Raw genomic sequence first — 14,360 nt, forward strand, 5'->3', positions numbered from 1 at the left:
GTATCCCAAATATGGCAGCGAAAGAATATTCTGAAATTTGGCGTTCCCAGTGCCGAGGATTATGTATCTTCTTTAATGATTACGTGGAGATTTTCAGGGTGATGTACTACTGGATGGGGGGCGTGGTGGCGCAGTGGGTTGGACCGGGTCCTGCTCTCCAGTGGGTCTGGGGTTCGGGTCCTGCTTGGGGTGCCTTGCGATGGACTGGCGTCCCGTCCTGGGTGTGTCCCCTCCCCCTCTAGCCTTACGCCCTGTGTTGCCGGGTGGGCTCCGGTCCCATACGGGGTCACGGGGAACAAGCGGTTCAGAAAATGTGTGTGTGTGTGTGTGTGTGTGTGTGTGTGTGTGTGTGTGTGTGTGTGTGTACTACTGGACTACGGTCTTATGAGGAATCGCTCCAGATACCAGGATGTTGCAGGATGCACTAGCTGTTCTTCACAGTGTTCTTGAGTGGGTGTGGCAACAATCCAAATGGTTCTGCAGCTCCAGTGAAAGGCTCTGACCCTGCAGTAATGATTTGAGAGGCTTGTTCTTGGCGTGGCCTATGTCCTGTCGGTCCATTAGGATGCAGGACTTATCCAAAAACCCTGCCTCATGTTCCTGAGCCATCCACTGAGTGGGGCTTTGTCCAGGATGGTCCCGCTTTACGAAGCTGTCGCACGATACTTTATCCTGAGGGGTGCCTTTCTGATACTTCACGCTCCCTTGCTTGCTTCGTGGGCTCCTGTAACATATGGTATATTTACCTGTTTAAAGGAAATTAAAAATGACCACAGAGCTTAATAAAGGAATCTTTAGTGCTGGTGGGAACTCATAGAAAAGATAAAAAATTGCAGTATCACTGTGGGATCAACCTGGATGCTGCACTGAAAAGTAGAAATACATCACATTGCACTGCAGTGAGGAAAATGCCAAGTCATGTAGTAATGTGCATTTATCTGTTCTGTACGTGCATCAGTTTTTTTTTTTTTCCCTATTTATCTTTCTCATAGGGTCAGATGATAACTTTACATCATCTTAATGGTTCTGCAGATGATGAGATGTTTTGGGTTTGAATTTCCACGTCCGGTTTGATAGAAACAGAGCCCTGGCTCCCCACTGAGCGGGTGAGACCAAATGCATTAATCCACTGTTGAGTCTGACCGCTGGGCCATTATGGCACATTTGCATGGACAAATGTAATGGACCGGGGGAAAAAATACGCTGGCTTTCAGAATTACAGTATTTTGTTAAAGGGGTATTATGTGACAGCTTGTGTTTCAGTATCGCATCACGTTGCTTCTTTGATTATAAGACTGTAGTACAATGGAGTCTGGATTCTGCATCTTGACTCCGGTATAGATCAAGGTGCTCATTTATCCTTTTCGGTGAAATTTTTAAATTGAGGGTCACCTGTGTCACAGGTGTGTGCGTGTTCTGTATGTCAGTACATGAGAATGGCTCATAGTTTGGTTGCGGATGAGCATAACTGGCGCTGTTCTGACTGACCGTGCACTAAGTCAGTCAGTTTATGAACAGACGGGAATATCCCTGCATTGTGCCGTGTGATCTGCTGTTTGAGAAGAATGCAGTTGGTGTGCAGGGTTTTTATGTCAGGAATGCATAGTGTTTACCTTTACTGCATCATGGTGGGACCTCTACATATCTGGAAAAAATGTTTACCCACATTTGTAATTGTTAACATCTGTTGTGTATTTAAGTAATGTGTAAAATTGCATATTTTTATATTCGTGCCTGTGTTGCAGAGGTTATTAATCCTGCAAAATTGAAACCCTTTATACCGAATGCTGATGCAGCCACCGAATGTGGACCGCATGCTCTCACGTCACGTCCCTGTGGTGTGTGACATGCAGGGCTTTCAGCTCTTAATTAGGGTTTTCAGCCCTTCTGGCTCACTGTACACTTCCATCATGCTCCAGCTACCTTGTGTAACCAGACCAGGTTCCAGACTCCACTCGTCTGGTAGCAGAGATGACACAGGGTTCTTCCTGTGACGCGCTGCTTCTGCTTTACTCAAAGGCTGCGATCTAATCTGTCAGTCTGCACCAGCTACGACATTTATGCTAACGGTGCAGAATAAACTTTTCGTGAACTACGTAGCTTTCCTGATTAAACGGTAAAAGAACTGGAGCGGAACCCATCGGAAATATTTCTAAAAATTCCTCCCGTCTTGTGAAGGTCTCTCTCGAGACAACCGGTTTATGTTTAACCTAATGTGAGCAAGACGTTGTACGGCCAAATGCAGGTGGCAAACTTCGGATGGACTGTACCGTTTCACAGTGGAGAAAAGAGCCTCTCGGAGATGTTTTCGGCTTTTGTCGTGTGATTTGTGGTGTACAGTGTATCTGTGTGCGTCACGCAGAATGCTGCCTAGGGATCAATACCATCCGTGGCCCAGTGCTTCGGCTTGGAACACCCTGACTGAGGTGGCATTTACTGTGGGACATTATTTCTTTTTAAATTCACCCTTGATTTGTGAGAGGAAAATCTGTGGCTGTGCACAGGGACAGAATATGCACTTTGCATGCCGCCTGAACATTTTTTAGATTTATTCAGTAGGCAGTCGTGAGCATGCTTAAAATATTCAGACTTACAAATTCATTATTTATTATTCGCTGCTTCCTGCCATTGTGACGTTTCGACTCGTGGTACTTTGGCCAGCTTCACTGTGGTATTGTATGTGTTCTGCTGTTTTAGGCCTGCCTTTTTGATCAGCTGATAGAGAAAATGACATTTGTCTGAAAATATCGTGTATATTTTCAGTCGTTCTAAAAGAAGAACGTAACACTGGTTGTCCTCGGCGGTAGGGGGTGAATACCAGAAGGGCACGCATTATGATGGAAATGTTGCCAGCGCTTGATCGTTCTTTACGTGGCTCATATTCACTCCATCACTGTCTCAGGACATATGGGGTTCTGGTGTGTGTTCCAGCCTCTGGCTCCCTCCAACACTTCATGCTCCAATCATCTTAGTTTCTTTTTTGCTGCCTCCTCCTCCCCTTGGCCTCCTGTCTCTTTAGAGACGCTTGATCTGTTTTGGTGCCTCCCTGTTGGCCTGCTGTCCCCTCTTGCTCTCATTAACGTGTCATGCTGCCCATCTCATTGGCTCCTCCCACTGGCACTCCCAGGCTTGCTTGCCTTCTTAGCCTTTGCTATAATAGTCCCACCCCTCAATCTCTCCCTCTCCACCCACTTTCCTGTTACTCATCTGCTCAGCCCTCCCTCGCCGCCCCCCCTGTCTCTCTGCGGTAAAGGGATTCCGTTTAGTGGTAAAACGCCAGTCTGGCTCACTCCCTGCTGCTTACTTCACATTACACATTGCTTGTCCAGCGCTGCCGTAGAGGGAGAGAGACCTTTTCTGCTCTTTTATTTGGGCTCGTTTTGTCAGGCTACTCTTTTTCGCTCACGCCGAAGCAACCCGAGATATTGTTTTCTTTTGAAATTTCCATTTTCACACCTTTACAGACACTCTCGCACACACAGAAAGATGTTGGAACGACTGCAGTCTGCGCTGAAAACTGTCAAGGACTCAAAACGTAATTATTTTTTTCCCTTTTTCTTGTTTGCGTAACTAGCTTTTTAGTTTTTGCTTGGTTTTGGATAGTGTTTGGAGAGAATTTCTCGGTGTTATGTTGATAGAGGTGTGTGTTTTATATGTGTGTATTGCCATAGCTTATTAGCAGTAATATCATAACATCTGATTTCCTCCTGGTACTCAGGCTGCTGGAAGGTTCTTGGCAGGACCTGAGACTGAAATATCTGAAATATTTTCAGGGATCTGGCTGTAAGCAGCACTAATGAATACTGTGATTTTTTTTTTTTTTTTTTTCTCTCTCTCTCTCTCGGAAGGGTGCAGGTCCACTCCTGTTTTTTAGTAGTTTCTGTAGAGAATGTGGCGAGAACCAAGTGCTGTTGAGGTTATGTCTTCATTAATCTTTCTAAAACAAAGCACAATTATCTGAGTGCAATTTATCCCAAACAAACTGAGATTCAGATGTTCTATTGGTGTTTTGCAATCTGAGAGTATGGCTCATATGATATGTGGATTTAATTTTACAGATTTATATGAAGTTATCTCTGATATATTATCTTGGAAACACTGAACAACTTCTTCAGTGTTCTGAATAGTGAGGACACAGCAGAGTAACAGAGTATATGTGAAATATGTTTTACGCTTTCACTCAATCAGAAATCGAATTTACATGCATAATAGAAAAGCATTCCTCCAACAAATATTACTCTATAGAAATGTCATGTCACCAGTAATTTTGTATTTTCGGCTGCATTGTGTAAAGTGAGTCTAAATAAAGTTTTTCAAAAGCTACATCAGTTTTCATTAACACACTGGAAATTCTCATAGTGCGTTAATGAAAAAAATTACTTAACATTTCGCTTACATTGGTGTGTCTGATTGTGTTGCGGCAAGGGGCCGATCGTCATTTCAGCGCGCCCAATAAGCGTTAAAAAGCCCAGCTGTGCCCAGCAGTTCTGGCCAGAACATGATGTATAATGGCTAAGCCGTGTGAAAATCTTCATAATCAATCTGCTTCATGCTTTGTAGGAAATCTGCAGGATTTGAAAATCCCTCTAAATTAAAACTACTCCCCAGCTACAAAAACTTTTTAAAATGTTAAAATACACTGATTAACAAGACTTATGTAGTGGTTTTTTGTTATATCGTGCCTTGCACTCCTGTTTCTGGACGGGCAGCATTTTTTACTCTTGTTGTCAAAAAGTAACATCTACTTGCCGCTCTTGGCTTCTCTCTGTCATCATTGCTGAGCGTCTCCTATCAAATCGTTCAATATCACATTTTAGCGTACAACTTAAGCGAGAAAAACATGCATCTTAAAATGATCTTTGATTTGGGTTTTAATGCTAGCACTCTTAGGTGTAAGGCATTGTTTGTAGGTACTAATATCGGTTAGCTGTGTCACAATCATAGACAACAGATATATGGCTTTTAACAGCACACTCAAGTCTGTATGGAGCTTCCTTGTTCTCATGTAGGTTTCCTCCAGGTACTCTGGTTTTCTCCCACACTCCAAAGACATGTGTTCCAAAGTGAATCGCTGACTAAATTGCCCATAGTGTGCGTGTGGTGTTCTGTTGTGTAGATGAGTGCTTTGCTGTAGGTTCTGTTTTTCAGAGGAGAGTGCCAGCCTACATGAAGTCACAAAAACACAGTCAGTGTAAACCTCACGTTTGATGAACGTAACAAGCACCGCCGCAGGTGTTGTTGAAAGACGTTTCCGCAAATTTCAAGTTCAAAAAGCAAATTTTCAGATTCGACAAGCCCTTGGCTGCTTTAGGACCTATTTATGGTGCTAAATGTTTTGCATCAGTCCGCCTTATGACAGAAGTCACAATGACACTGTCAGACTGCAGTTTTATTTTAGTCGTGGTCGCAGAGATGAGAGCAAAGTTCAACGTGTTTGAACTCAATGTGTCAAATCCGACGGTAGTCGCAGAAACGCTTTTTCATACGTAGTTACGCTTATGAACTGAATATTATCACATACAAATGTAGACGTTTTCCATCGGTGACCAACAACTGTATGACAAACTATTAACCAGCTTTTAGTGCTGTGATTAGGCTAAGTTAACAGTTCCCAGTGGTGGTATTAGTGTTTGCTATGTATGAGCTGTGTTACCAGAGTTCAGTCTTCCCACGTATGTACCATGGCCAAGAGGAACCGGTGTCAGTGGTAGTCCTTTCTGTATGCTCATATCAGCAATGAGGTTGCCACGAACTTAACGATGCACATCCATGGGTAAAAGTGGATGACTTACTGCTGTTTTCTGTTTTTATTGGCGACCCATCAAAGTGTTATGGCTGGAGGTGATCGTTTCATTTCTTCTCTGTATGCTCGTTGTATGGGATGTGTCCCTACTATGTCTGTATGGTATGGGGTGTGGATCAATTGCTGTGATGGAAGTTTGTGTCAGCATTCACAGTTTACTGCCTTAGGGAAGTTTGCTCCTGGGAATAAATGGTCGCTGCGCCGTTTATCCCAGTTAGTCTGTATAATGGCCACCGAGTGGAGAGGTGGCTTTATGCCTCTGAAAAGTACTGACCTCATGGACAGCAGATGTCGGTGCAGGGTTTTGTGATTCTGAGGACTGGCTTGTGTGGCGGCTGGGGGATCGTTCTGTCAGGACGGATGCTTGTTTGCTGCAGCATTCTGCTGTTGTGCAAGTCATGCGCCCAATGTATCTGTCAGGGGGGCTGAGCTTCAGATGGGATCCAGTCAGGATCAGGAAGGCTCCCAGTTCCCTCTGCTGTCCTGAGCTCCTGCAGTTTCCTCTGTGTGTGTGTATGAGCCAGTAAGAGTGTCATCCTGTGTGACAACTAGTTCTCCTCTGCTGCATCTTGCCCAGTCTGACTGTTGGTGACAGCATGAGGGGGTTCCTGCCCTGATGCTCCAAGCATCTGCAGTGTCACAGCTCAAGAGCAAGTACATCTCTGCTGCTATGATGAAGGTTATCTCCGCGGAGCGATATATGTTCAGCCTCCCAGTCAAAAGTCTGAGGACACTTGGGCACCCTGGGAAATACTTGTACAGAACAAGCTGGACAGAAGAGGGAAAACAAGGCAACCCACATGTAGCCCACATCTCTGGGAACTTTCCTCAAGGTGTGCTCAAACTTTTGGCTTTTTGACTGGTATTGTATGTCTGTGTGTGTGGAAAAAGGCACTAGTCTACACCAGGTCTTACAACCCCCAGCCGCTTTACTTTGAAATTGATCGTCACCTCAAATAATTAGGCCATAAATAAAATTGACAGATTTACCACCTTTCAGTAGCTCGCAAAATCTGTATTGTTTTTTTTTTTTTTTTTTTTTTTTTTTTTAATGAAACTGAAAATACAGTATTATCACAATTTTATATTTGCATTAAATTTGCACCCCATTACATGTGCACGTCCACTCCATAACAGTGGTTCTTGGATGACTTATATCCCAACCTCCCCCCCATTCACCAACTCATTGACAGACTGAGAGACGTGATAAACAGGCACTTAACCACAGTGCTGGGAGAAGTTACAAGGTGACGCACTGTCCGCAGCATAATAAAAGCAGGCCAACCAGGACTAACCATTTTAAAGTGGCGTAAGGTGTCGTTTGTGCCAAATGGAGCACTGTAAGGGAGCGCTTAAATTATGTGAACCCAGACAAGAATTGTAGAGGATGAGGTGCAGGGATAAGATCTCACAGCGAGTTCTCTGGTTCATGACTTTATAATAAAAACACTGAGCATCATGAACTGAAAGTGTCAGTGAAGTTGAACATCAAAGGCCGTGAGCAGTGTGTTATTTCAGTGTGTGGTTACTATGGGAAAGGGTATGTATGTTGTGCTGGAATGCAGCTGTGTGCATTAGGAGGGATTTGGATAAAGAGGCCTTTGAGAAGTGCTGCTCAGGATGATCGGGGGGAGAGGGGGTGGCTGGATAATTGAGGGAAGCAAAAAAAAAGCATTTTTGTAAATCCAGTTAATTGTAAATAATTGATTTGCTTCTTTCTTAAAGGGCACCGAGTTTTGTTACAACAGTATAACTACTCTTCGCCACCAGCTTCAGCAACTGGGAAAGAGACCCAAGCAGGAGAATTTGTGCAGCCCTTTAAAGAGCGTTTTGAATTTAGCGTGGAAGCGATAAACGTAATACATATGATATGAGAGATTTTGACCGAAGTCCTTTCCGAAATGTTGTTATGCTAAGTGATGCGCTTTTCGCGGAATGCTCGTGTTCACGTATTAACGATTCTGTTCCCTTTGAGCGCAGCTGGCTGGGATGCCTGGCTGCTGCGAATGCGATGGGCGCGCTGATGGAGCTTGGCGCTCCTGGGCGGCGTGGATGCAGTTCACACATGCCACCGGGTGTGATGTGTTACGCAACGGGGCTGGCTGAGCACACGCCCTGCGGTTTCCAATAAGGTTTGCAGCTGAGCTTCGCCGTGGCAGGAGGGAGGGACGACTTCAGGGTGATAGAATCACAAAGATGGAAGTAAACATTAGTTCACGTAAGTATCGGGGTAGTACGTCGAACTGAAACCTAAAAGCATCCGTTCAGTTTTTTTTAATGTTTCGCTTTTATGCGAGCGTTTTGCGTCCGGCACGTCTCCTTTCTGACCGTGATTGCGAAGGAGGGTAGGGGCAGAGTAAAAACTTGGGAAAAATGTAGGTATAGTCTTATATTTATTGTTTCTGTGTTCTGTTGATACTGTGTATACTGTGATTCTGTGAGCCTTTGCGTGTGAAAAAATGGTATAAGCGGGTGCACGGTGCACTGCATGCTGTTGTACTGGCCTTTGTGTGGGTGTAGAACGGTGTCTTATCCTGTCTCGTAAGTATGTCCCCCTTCACACCCCCAGTGGGACAGCTGTGCGCTGAAGCCAGCTGTGACTCCTTATCTAACAGGCTGTGATGTCACACTGTGCAGGCGGTGCTGGGAAGCCTGCGGTGAAAGCGAGACCCAGTCTCTCGTTCAGTCCAGCTGCGTTTAGCCTCAGCGCGTACCATAAGAATACCGTGTTTTGTCCCGCATTTGGTGCTTGGTGCCGTCTTAGACGCGGCATCATTTCGTGACTTTTGTAACGCAACACGAAGAGTTCGTTCGGTATATTTTAATGCGGTAGAATTTCAGGCGGTTTATTTTACAGTGGGTATTTCCCTCGATTTTGTCAAGTAGCACTACGATACCTATTAATGTAAAACGTGCCAAAATATTTAATATACGGGACGGATCCTCTGCATACTCAATGTGCCTGTCCACGTACATACACATGTGCACAGATACAGTAACAAGTACTTTTCCAGGTTCAGTTCCAGTGCATGGAGAGGCTTTTACCTGCCCTCTCCTCTCTCTGGACCAAAGTACAAGTTCATCACAGCAGAAGAGTCTCTCTCGCTTGTCCGCTGACAGCAGTCTCAAGGTGCATACGTCCACTTAACTCTTTTCATCTATTGTTTAGTTTTTTGTCTGCTTTTCAAGAACACACTTCAGCTCAGGAGGGTGGGTACAGATACACACCTCTTCATGCACGTGCCACATGCTTCCTTTCACTTGTCAGACAACAGCTTTCATCCACTGAGATGACGCATGCGGACGAGAGCGTTCGGAGTCCACGTAAATAGCCCGGTAGGCCTCCGGCTGGCCGTATTTCAAGAGTTGCTGTGTGCAATAAGGTGGAGTGGAACCCAGTCACCTAACCAGCCCATGTGAATATATATTAACTTTGTGATCCCAGGGGCTCCTCACCACAAGATGGCTAGTGTGACACTTGCAGGGATTTGAATCTAGATCCGTGCTGTAGGGTGCGCGGCAAGTTACCGACAGCCCGTTGAAATGGTGTGTAGCGCAGCCCGACTTACTAATTACTGGCTAGTGCAGCTCTGTATCACTTACTTACTCAGCAAAGATCTTCACTACGTCTCCTTCGGTGCTTGTAAGGAAATACCGCTCGCCGCCCTACCTTGTTAGACATTGCGCTGCCGCTTAAGTGAGAAAAAGGCAGAGTCAGCCTTCACGTCAGAGAACACGGGTGCTTGCGTGTTAACAGTTAGGGTCCTGTCCGATTTGTTCTCTGTGTGTGGGGAATAGCACAGCAGGCTTGCGTTCAGGGCGGGTGCTGTGGACTAATGGAAGTGCTAATATTGACTTTAGTGCCGCGATGGGACCGAGCGCAAAGGGAAAGGACAAAAGTGGAGGTCAGTGGGAGCCAGGCAGGAGGTTTAGAACTTGAGGGAACTGGACCTGGTTGGGAAAGGAGGGAAAAGAAAGAATCGTAATAGTGTGAGGAAGGGCACTGAAAGAAAAGCTTCCTGTTATCTACAACTTATCTCACCACATTAATAAAGAGATGTGATTTTCATGCCTGTTTTGAGGCGCTCTGAGCTCACGTAACAGGAGAGCTTTGTTGTGCAACATTTTAATGCGTGTGTGCGAGATGACGTTTATTCCCCAGCTTGGTGGACTTTTGCCTAAATAAACACAGTTGTTTGTTTGCTTTTTTCTTATGAAAGGGAAAAAAGAATGAGACCTACCCTGAGCTGTTCCTGTAAAAATAATCGGTTGTGTGAAAGGATCTAAAGGGTCTAACAGGGTAAAGTTAAGATCATGTCTTTTTCTTTTTTTAACACTGGACGCATGAAAAGAAGTATAGCTGTGCAGATCTCTGTTCCCTTCCATAAACTTAGACTCACAGCTGTTCTGGTATTCAAGTTACCTGGTTGCCCTGTGTTTGATTGACGTACCACATCTTAGTTGATATTCTGCAGGTCTGAAAGCGCATGAGCCAAGAAATGGAGGTTGTTTGCATATTTTAGGCTTCTGGCATTGCAAAGCTTGCAAACCTGAGCCCAGGTTGCTTCATGAATACACCACACACATACAGGAGACTGTGGACACAAGCTTGACCCCATTCTTTCGAATGTCGCACTCCATTCCTCTTCCCCTCTGGTCAAGTGTGGTAAAGAGTGGCCGTGGTTTCCTTGAAGATGGAAACAGATTTGGATTCAGAACCGCATTAGGAGTAAAGCAGGTAGAAAGGTGTGCAGAATGTTCAGTAACTGTACAAATGATTGAAGGGTGGGGTGGCCACCTTGACCAGCTAGAGAAGGCTCTGCTGGTGGGATTAAGTCAGTTGTACTGCAGCTCCCGAAAGGGTCGAACGGTCCTGCATTTGGTACCGCATCCTGGGGACCTGAGCATGCTGCAAACAACTGGTAGCTTTAATGGATTAGTAAAGAGATCAGCAGAGCAGAACGTACTGCGGTTGGGAATTGATGTGTTCCCTCTACGTGCAGCCTGGCTTTTGACCCAACTCTCTGAGGCGATAAAGGATGTAGCGTCTATAAAGTTTTACTGAAGACTGAACTTGGTTTAATAGCTTGTTTTTTTTTTTTTTTTTTTAATTTTGCACTAGGACATGCAAGGAGAGATTTGTTGGAAGAAGAGAACAAAGAGAAAGGCGGAAAAGAGAGATTGGGTTACGCAATTAATACATTGTGTGTTCAATACCAGTTCTGTGCCGCTCTGTTCTCTCTCAGCATCTCCTGCCCTCCTCTTGCATCTCATTCAGTGCCCCCTTTGTCCCAGCTCTGCTGCAGCTCTCCCCCAACCAGCACTTTCTTTGGCCGTGCACTTTTGCTTTCTGGTGCGTTCTTGGTGTTGCTCTCTCGCGTGCAGAGCGTCCGTAGCGTGTTGTCTTGTTTACGTTAGAAATTGATTTCTCTTTTCGGTTCTCTTTGCCCCCGTTTACTTGCTCATTTGGGTGGGTTTTTTTTTTCTACTTTCAACGCTTTTCGTCTCATCTGGGTGGGTTATTTTTCAGCGTCAGGTGGATGGACCATTGACATATGAAACGCCGAGATACGTGCACGCACCTTCAGCCTTCTCGCACTTTCAATTAATAATCATTTTAAGTGTGTTTTCTTTCATTGCTCTGATTTTCAGATGGTTAGATCATCAGTCCTGATGGACAACTTTCAACATTTTATCGCCAGCTCTCTTCTTGTCCATCGTAAATCGATGAGGACACCAGTTGGTATGAAGAGTTACTGTCAGGCCTTGGTGGAGTCCAGGCAGGCAAACCACAGAAGCTCACGGTGCATACTTAGCATGTTAACCACCAGCTTGATGCAACCTTTCCCCTCCTATTTGAAGGCACTGTGCTGCACAAAGTTGAGACATCTGGTGGGGTCTGAACATTGCTCACTGAGGCATGATGCTAGTCTGTTTTACCTTTGGATGCTAAGGGACATGGTTAATAATTAAATCAATCATCAAATATTAGCAGAGCTGTCACTGTCAGCTTGCTGCCATGGACTGAAGGGGCTCTTTTGGGATCCTGATGTATTTGCTTGGCATATATATGTGTCTTGCGATTTGAGAGGAGGAACAATACTTGGTAGCAGCCGGTCTCCTGGGTTTATTTGTTTTTATCTTTGGTTGTTTCGTGCCTTATTGTGCAAAGATGCACAAGCTGTGTATTAAAACACAGCGTGAATTGCAGGATGGGTAGGACAGGAGGGTACTGTTATACATGTATGAGGCTAGTGGACAGTGAGCAACAGTTGTCATGATCAAGGTACCCAAAGACAATGATGTACTGTAGGTATTTGGGCAAGTGCCAAGCAGAGGCACAGAGATGAAAAATACAGGAGGCAAGTTTCTGTTCTTTGGGTATTCTGCTACTCTCTAACCTGTGTTGCTCCCTTGCTCAGCATTTGGTGCTCATCATTTGAAAGAAACGCAAAGCTGCTATCATCCTAACCGCAGTTTCCTGAACTCTACAATTCATTCCATTTAAGTAAACTTTTTAAGTAATCCAGAATTGGTCATCAGGAGTTTGTGGGTCCAAGTCCTGCGTTAAATAAAATCTGTAAATGACTTTGCAGTAGATGTCTATGCTGTAAGGTGCTGTGTCTACTTGGAACATGTTACAAAACCTTTTTTCCCCTCCCACTTTCTCTCTTTTTCTTTTCCTCCCCAGCCTCGTCCCTGCTGCCTCATCGCTTTGTGACCGTGCGGAAGGGTAGCCCTGCCGCACGCAGTGGTCAGATTCATCCCGGTGACCGTCTAGAGGGGGTGGAGGGACGCTCTGTGGTTTCCTTGCCCCATCGCGAACTTGCACAAATCTTGCGCCGCGCCGGCAATACACTGCGCCTCACCATTGTCCCGCGCAACCATACCAGTAAGACCCTGTTTCTCACGCTGCTGTCTGCTCACCACTATCGTTCACCACCATAACCCCAGAACCTCTCATGTATACCGTTAGCCCCTCTGGAGACTGGAGAAATGTTCACAGGACGTTGTGTAACAGTGTGCTCCTCACCCGAAACCCTCCTTCCTCAGATTCATCCTCAGAGTCCACAGATTTCAACCCTGATTACAGAGCAAAGAAAGGCCACAGATCACAATCCAAGGTGAGTTTATTGTTGCTTTGTTTGCATCTGGGCGAATGTGTTTGTTCGGCTTTTTGCGCGCAGAACGTAAATATATCACGCCCTGTGGTCTATTGAAACTCCTTCCTTCCCTTTCTGCCTGCCTTGTGTTTCTTGGCCCAGGACTCCAGATACTACAGTGTGGATCTGGAACGAGGACCCACTGGCTTTGGGTTCAGCCTGCGGGGTGGAAGTGAGTACAACATGGGCCTCTATGTGCTGGGGCTGATGGAGGGGGGGCCTGCCTCCCGCAGCAACAAGATACAGGTGAACCATCCCAGTGCGCTGTCCTTTCACACTGCCCTCAGTGTCACATGTTTGCCTCGCAGTGTTTGTGTTTGTAAGGGGGCGTGGTGGCGCAGCGGGTTGGACCGGGTCCTGCTCTCCGGTGGGTCTGGGGTTCAATTCCCGCTTGGGGTGCCTTGCGATGGACTGGCGTCCCGTCCTGGGTGTGTCCCCTCCAGCCTTACGCCCTGAGTTGCCGGGTTAGGCTCCGGTTCGCCGTGACCCCGTATGGGACAAGCGGTTCTGAAAGTGTGTGTGTGTTTGTATAGATAGCACTGAGTAAGAGCACCACTCAGTGCAACACCAATTCACAGAACACACGTGTGAAACTGATGTCGATGATTTCTTAGTGCCTCGTGAGCTCTTCTTAGTCTGGTTCACGATTTAAGTTTTGACATTGAATTACTCCGCCGTGACCAAGGGAATTCGTTCCGACCCTTCGTTCAGTGTGACGGTGGAGTCAGTGTTGCAGGCGGTGTCACGTGCCTCTGACTGGCCTCTGATCGATTGTTGGGTCTGGTTATATTCTGCGGCGATAAAACGCCTGTACGCTGTTTTCGCGTGTTCGTTTTTAGTAGGGAGACGCTTGTAGTTAGTGCACTACTGAATGGAAAGTGTATCTGTGTATACATGTATGATTGTGTGTGTGTGTGGACTGTACCGAAGGAGCCTGTACGCTGTGTCCTGCAGGTCAGCGACCAGTTGGTGGAGATCAATGGCGAAAGCACGGCGGGCATGACCCACAGCCAGGCGGTGGAGCAGATCCGGAGGGGAGGACAACGGATCCACCTGGTGCTCAAGAAGGGGAATGGATATGTACCTGACTATGGTAGGAAGCCGGGGGGCGAAGGCATAGCCACGGAGGGGTGGATGAAGGTTCGGTGATGGGGGGGGGGGGGTCTTATGTAGGCTTATTGTCGTTGAAAACCTGTATTACTATAACTGTTTGTTTCTCAGCTCGTTTCAGTGTCCACCGGGACGCTTGATTTAATTCTCTCAAAGCACTTTCGGCATTTGATCATTTCCTCGTTTTCTGAATTGTTTTCAGTTTCCTTTTCTACTTTCTTTCCCTGGTGTATTTTACTTCTCTTTGGATTTTTTTTTTTTTTTTTTTTTTTTTTATATTTCTT

At 45.8% G+C, this 14,360-nt stretch overlaps 1 protein-coding gene across 3 annotated transcripts in view; it reads left to right on the forward strand.

Annotated features, from left to right (window-relative positions):
- Window positions 1–14,360, forward strand: part of LOC108934829 (membrane-associated guanylate kinase, WW and PDZ domain-containing protein 1-like) — a 62,287-nt gene that overhangs the window by 42,310 nt on the left and 5,617 nt on the right. For all 3 annotated transcript variants that reach the window (XM_018752972.2, XM_018752974.2, XM_018752975.2), the window contains exons 13-16: window positions 12,495–12,695; window positions 12,857–12,927; window positions 13,069–13,212; window positions 13,921–14,059. In XM_018752972.2, coding sequence (XP_018608488.1) covers window positions 12,495–12,695; window positions 12,857–12,927; window positions 13,069–13,212; window positions 13,921–14,059 — 555 coding nt within the window. The remainder of the gene's footprint in view (window positions 1–12,494; window positions 12,696–12,856; window positions 12,928–13,068; window positions 13,213–13,920; window positions 14,060–14,360) is intronic.

The sequence above is a fragment of the Scleropages formosus genome, chromosome 1, assembly GCF_900964775.1.
Source record: "Scleropages formosus chromosome 1, fSclFor1.1, whole genome shotgun sequence".
In the NCBI taxonomy this organism is placed as follows: domain Eukaryota; kingdom Metazoa; phylum Chordata; class Actinopteri; order Osteoglossiformes; family Osteoglossidae; genus Scleropages; species Scleropages formosus.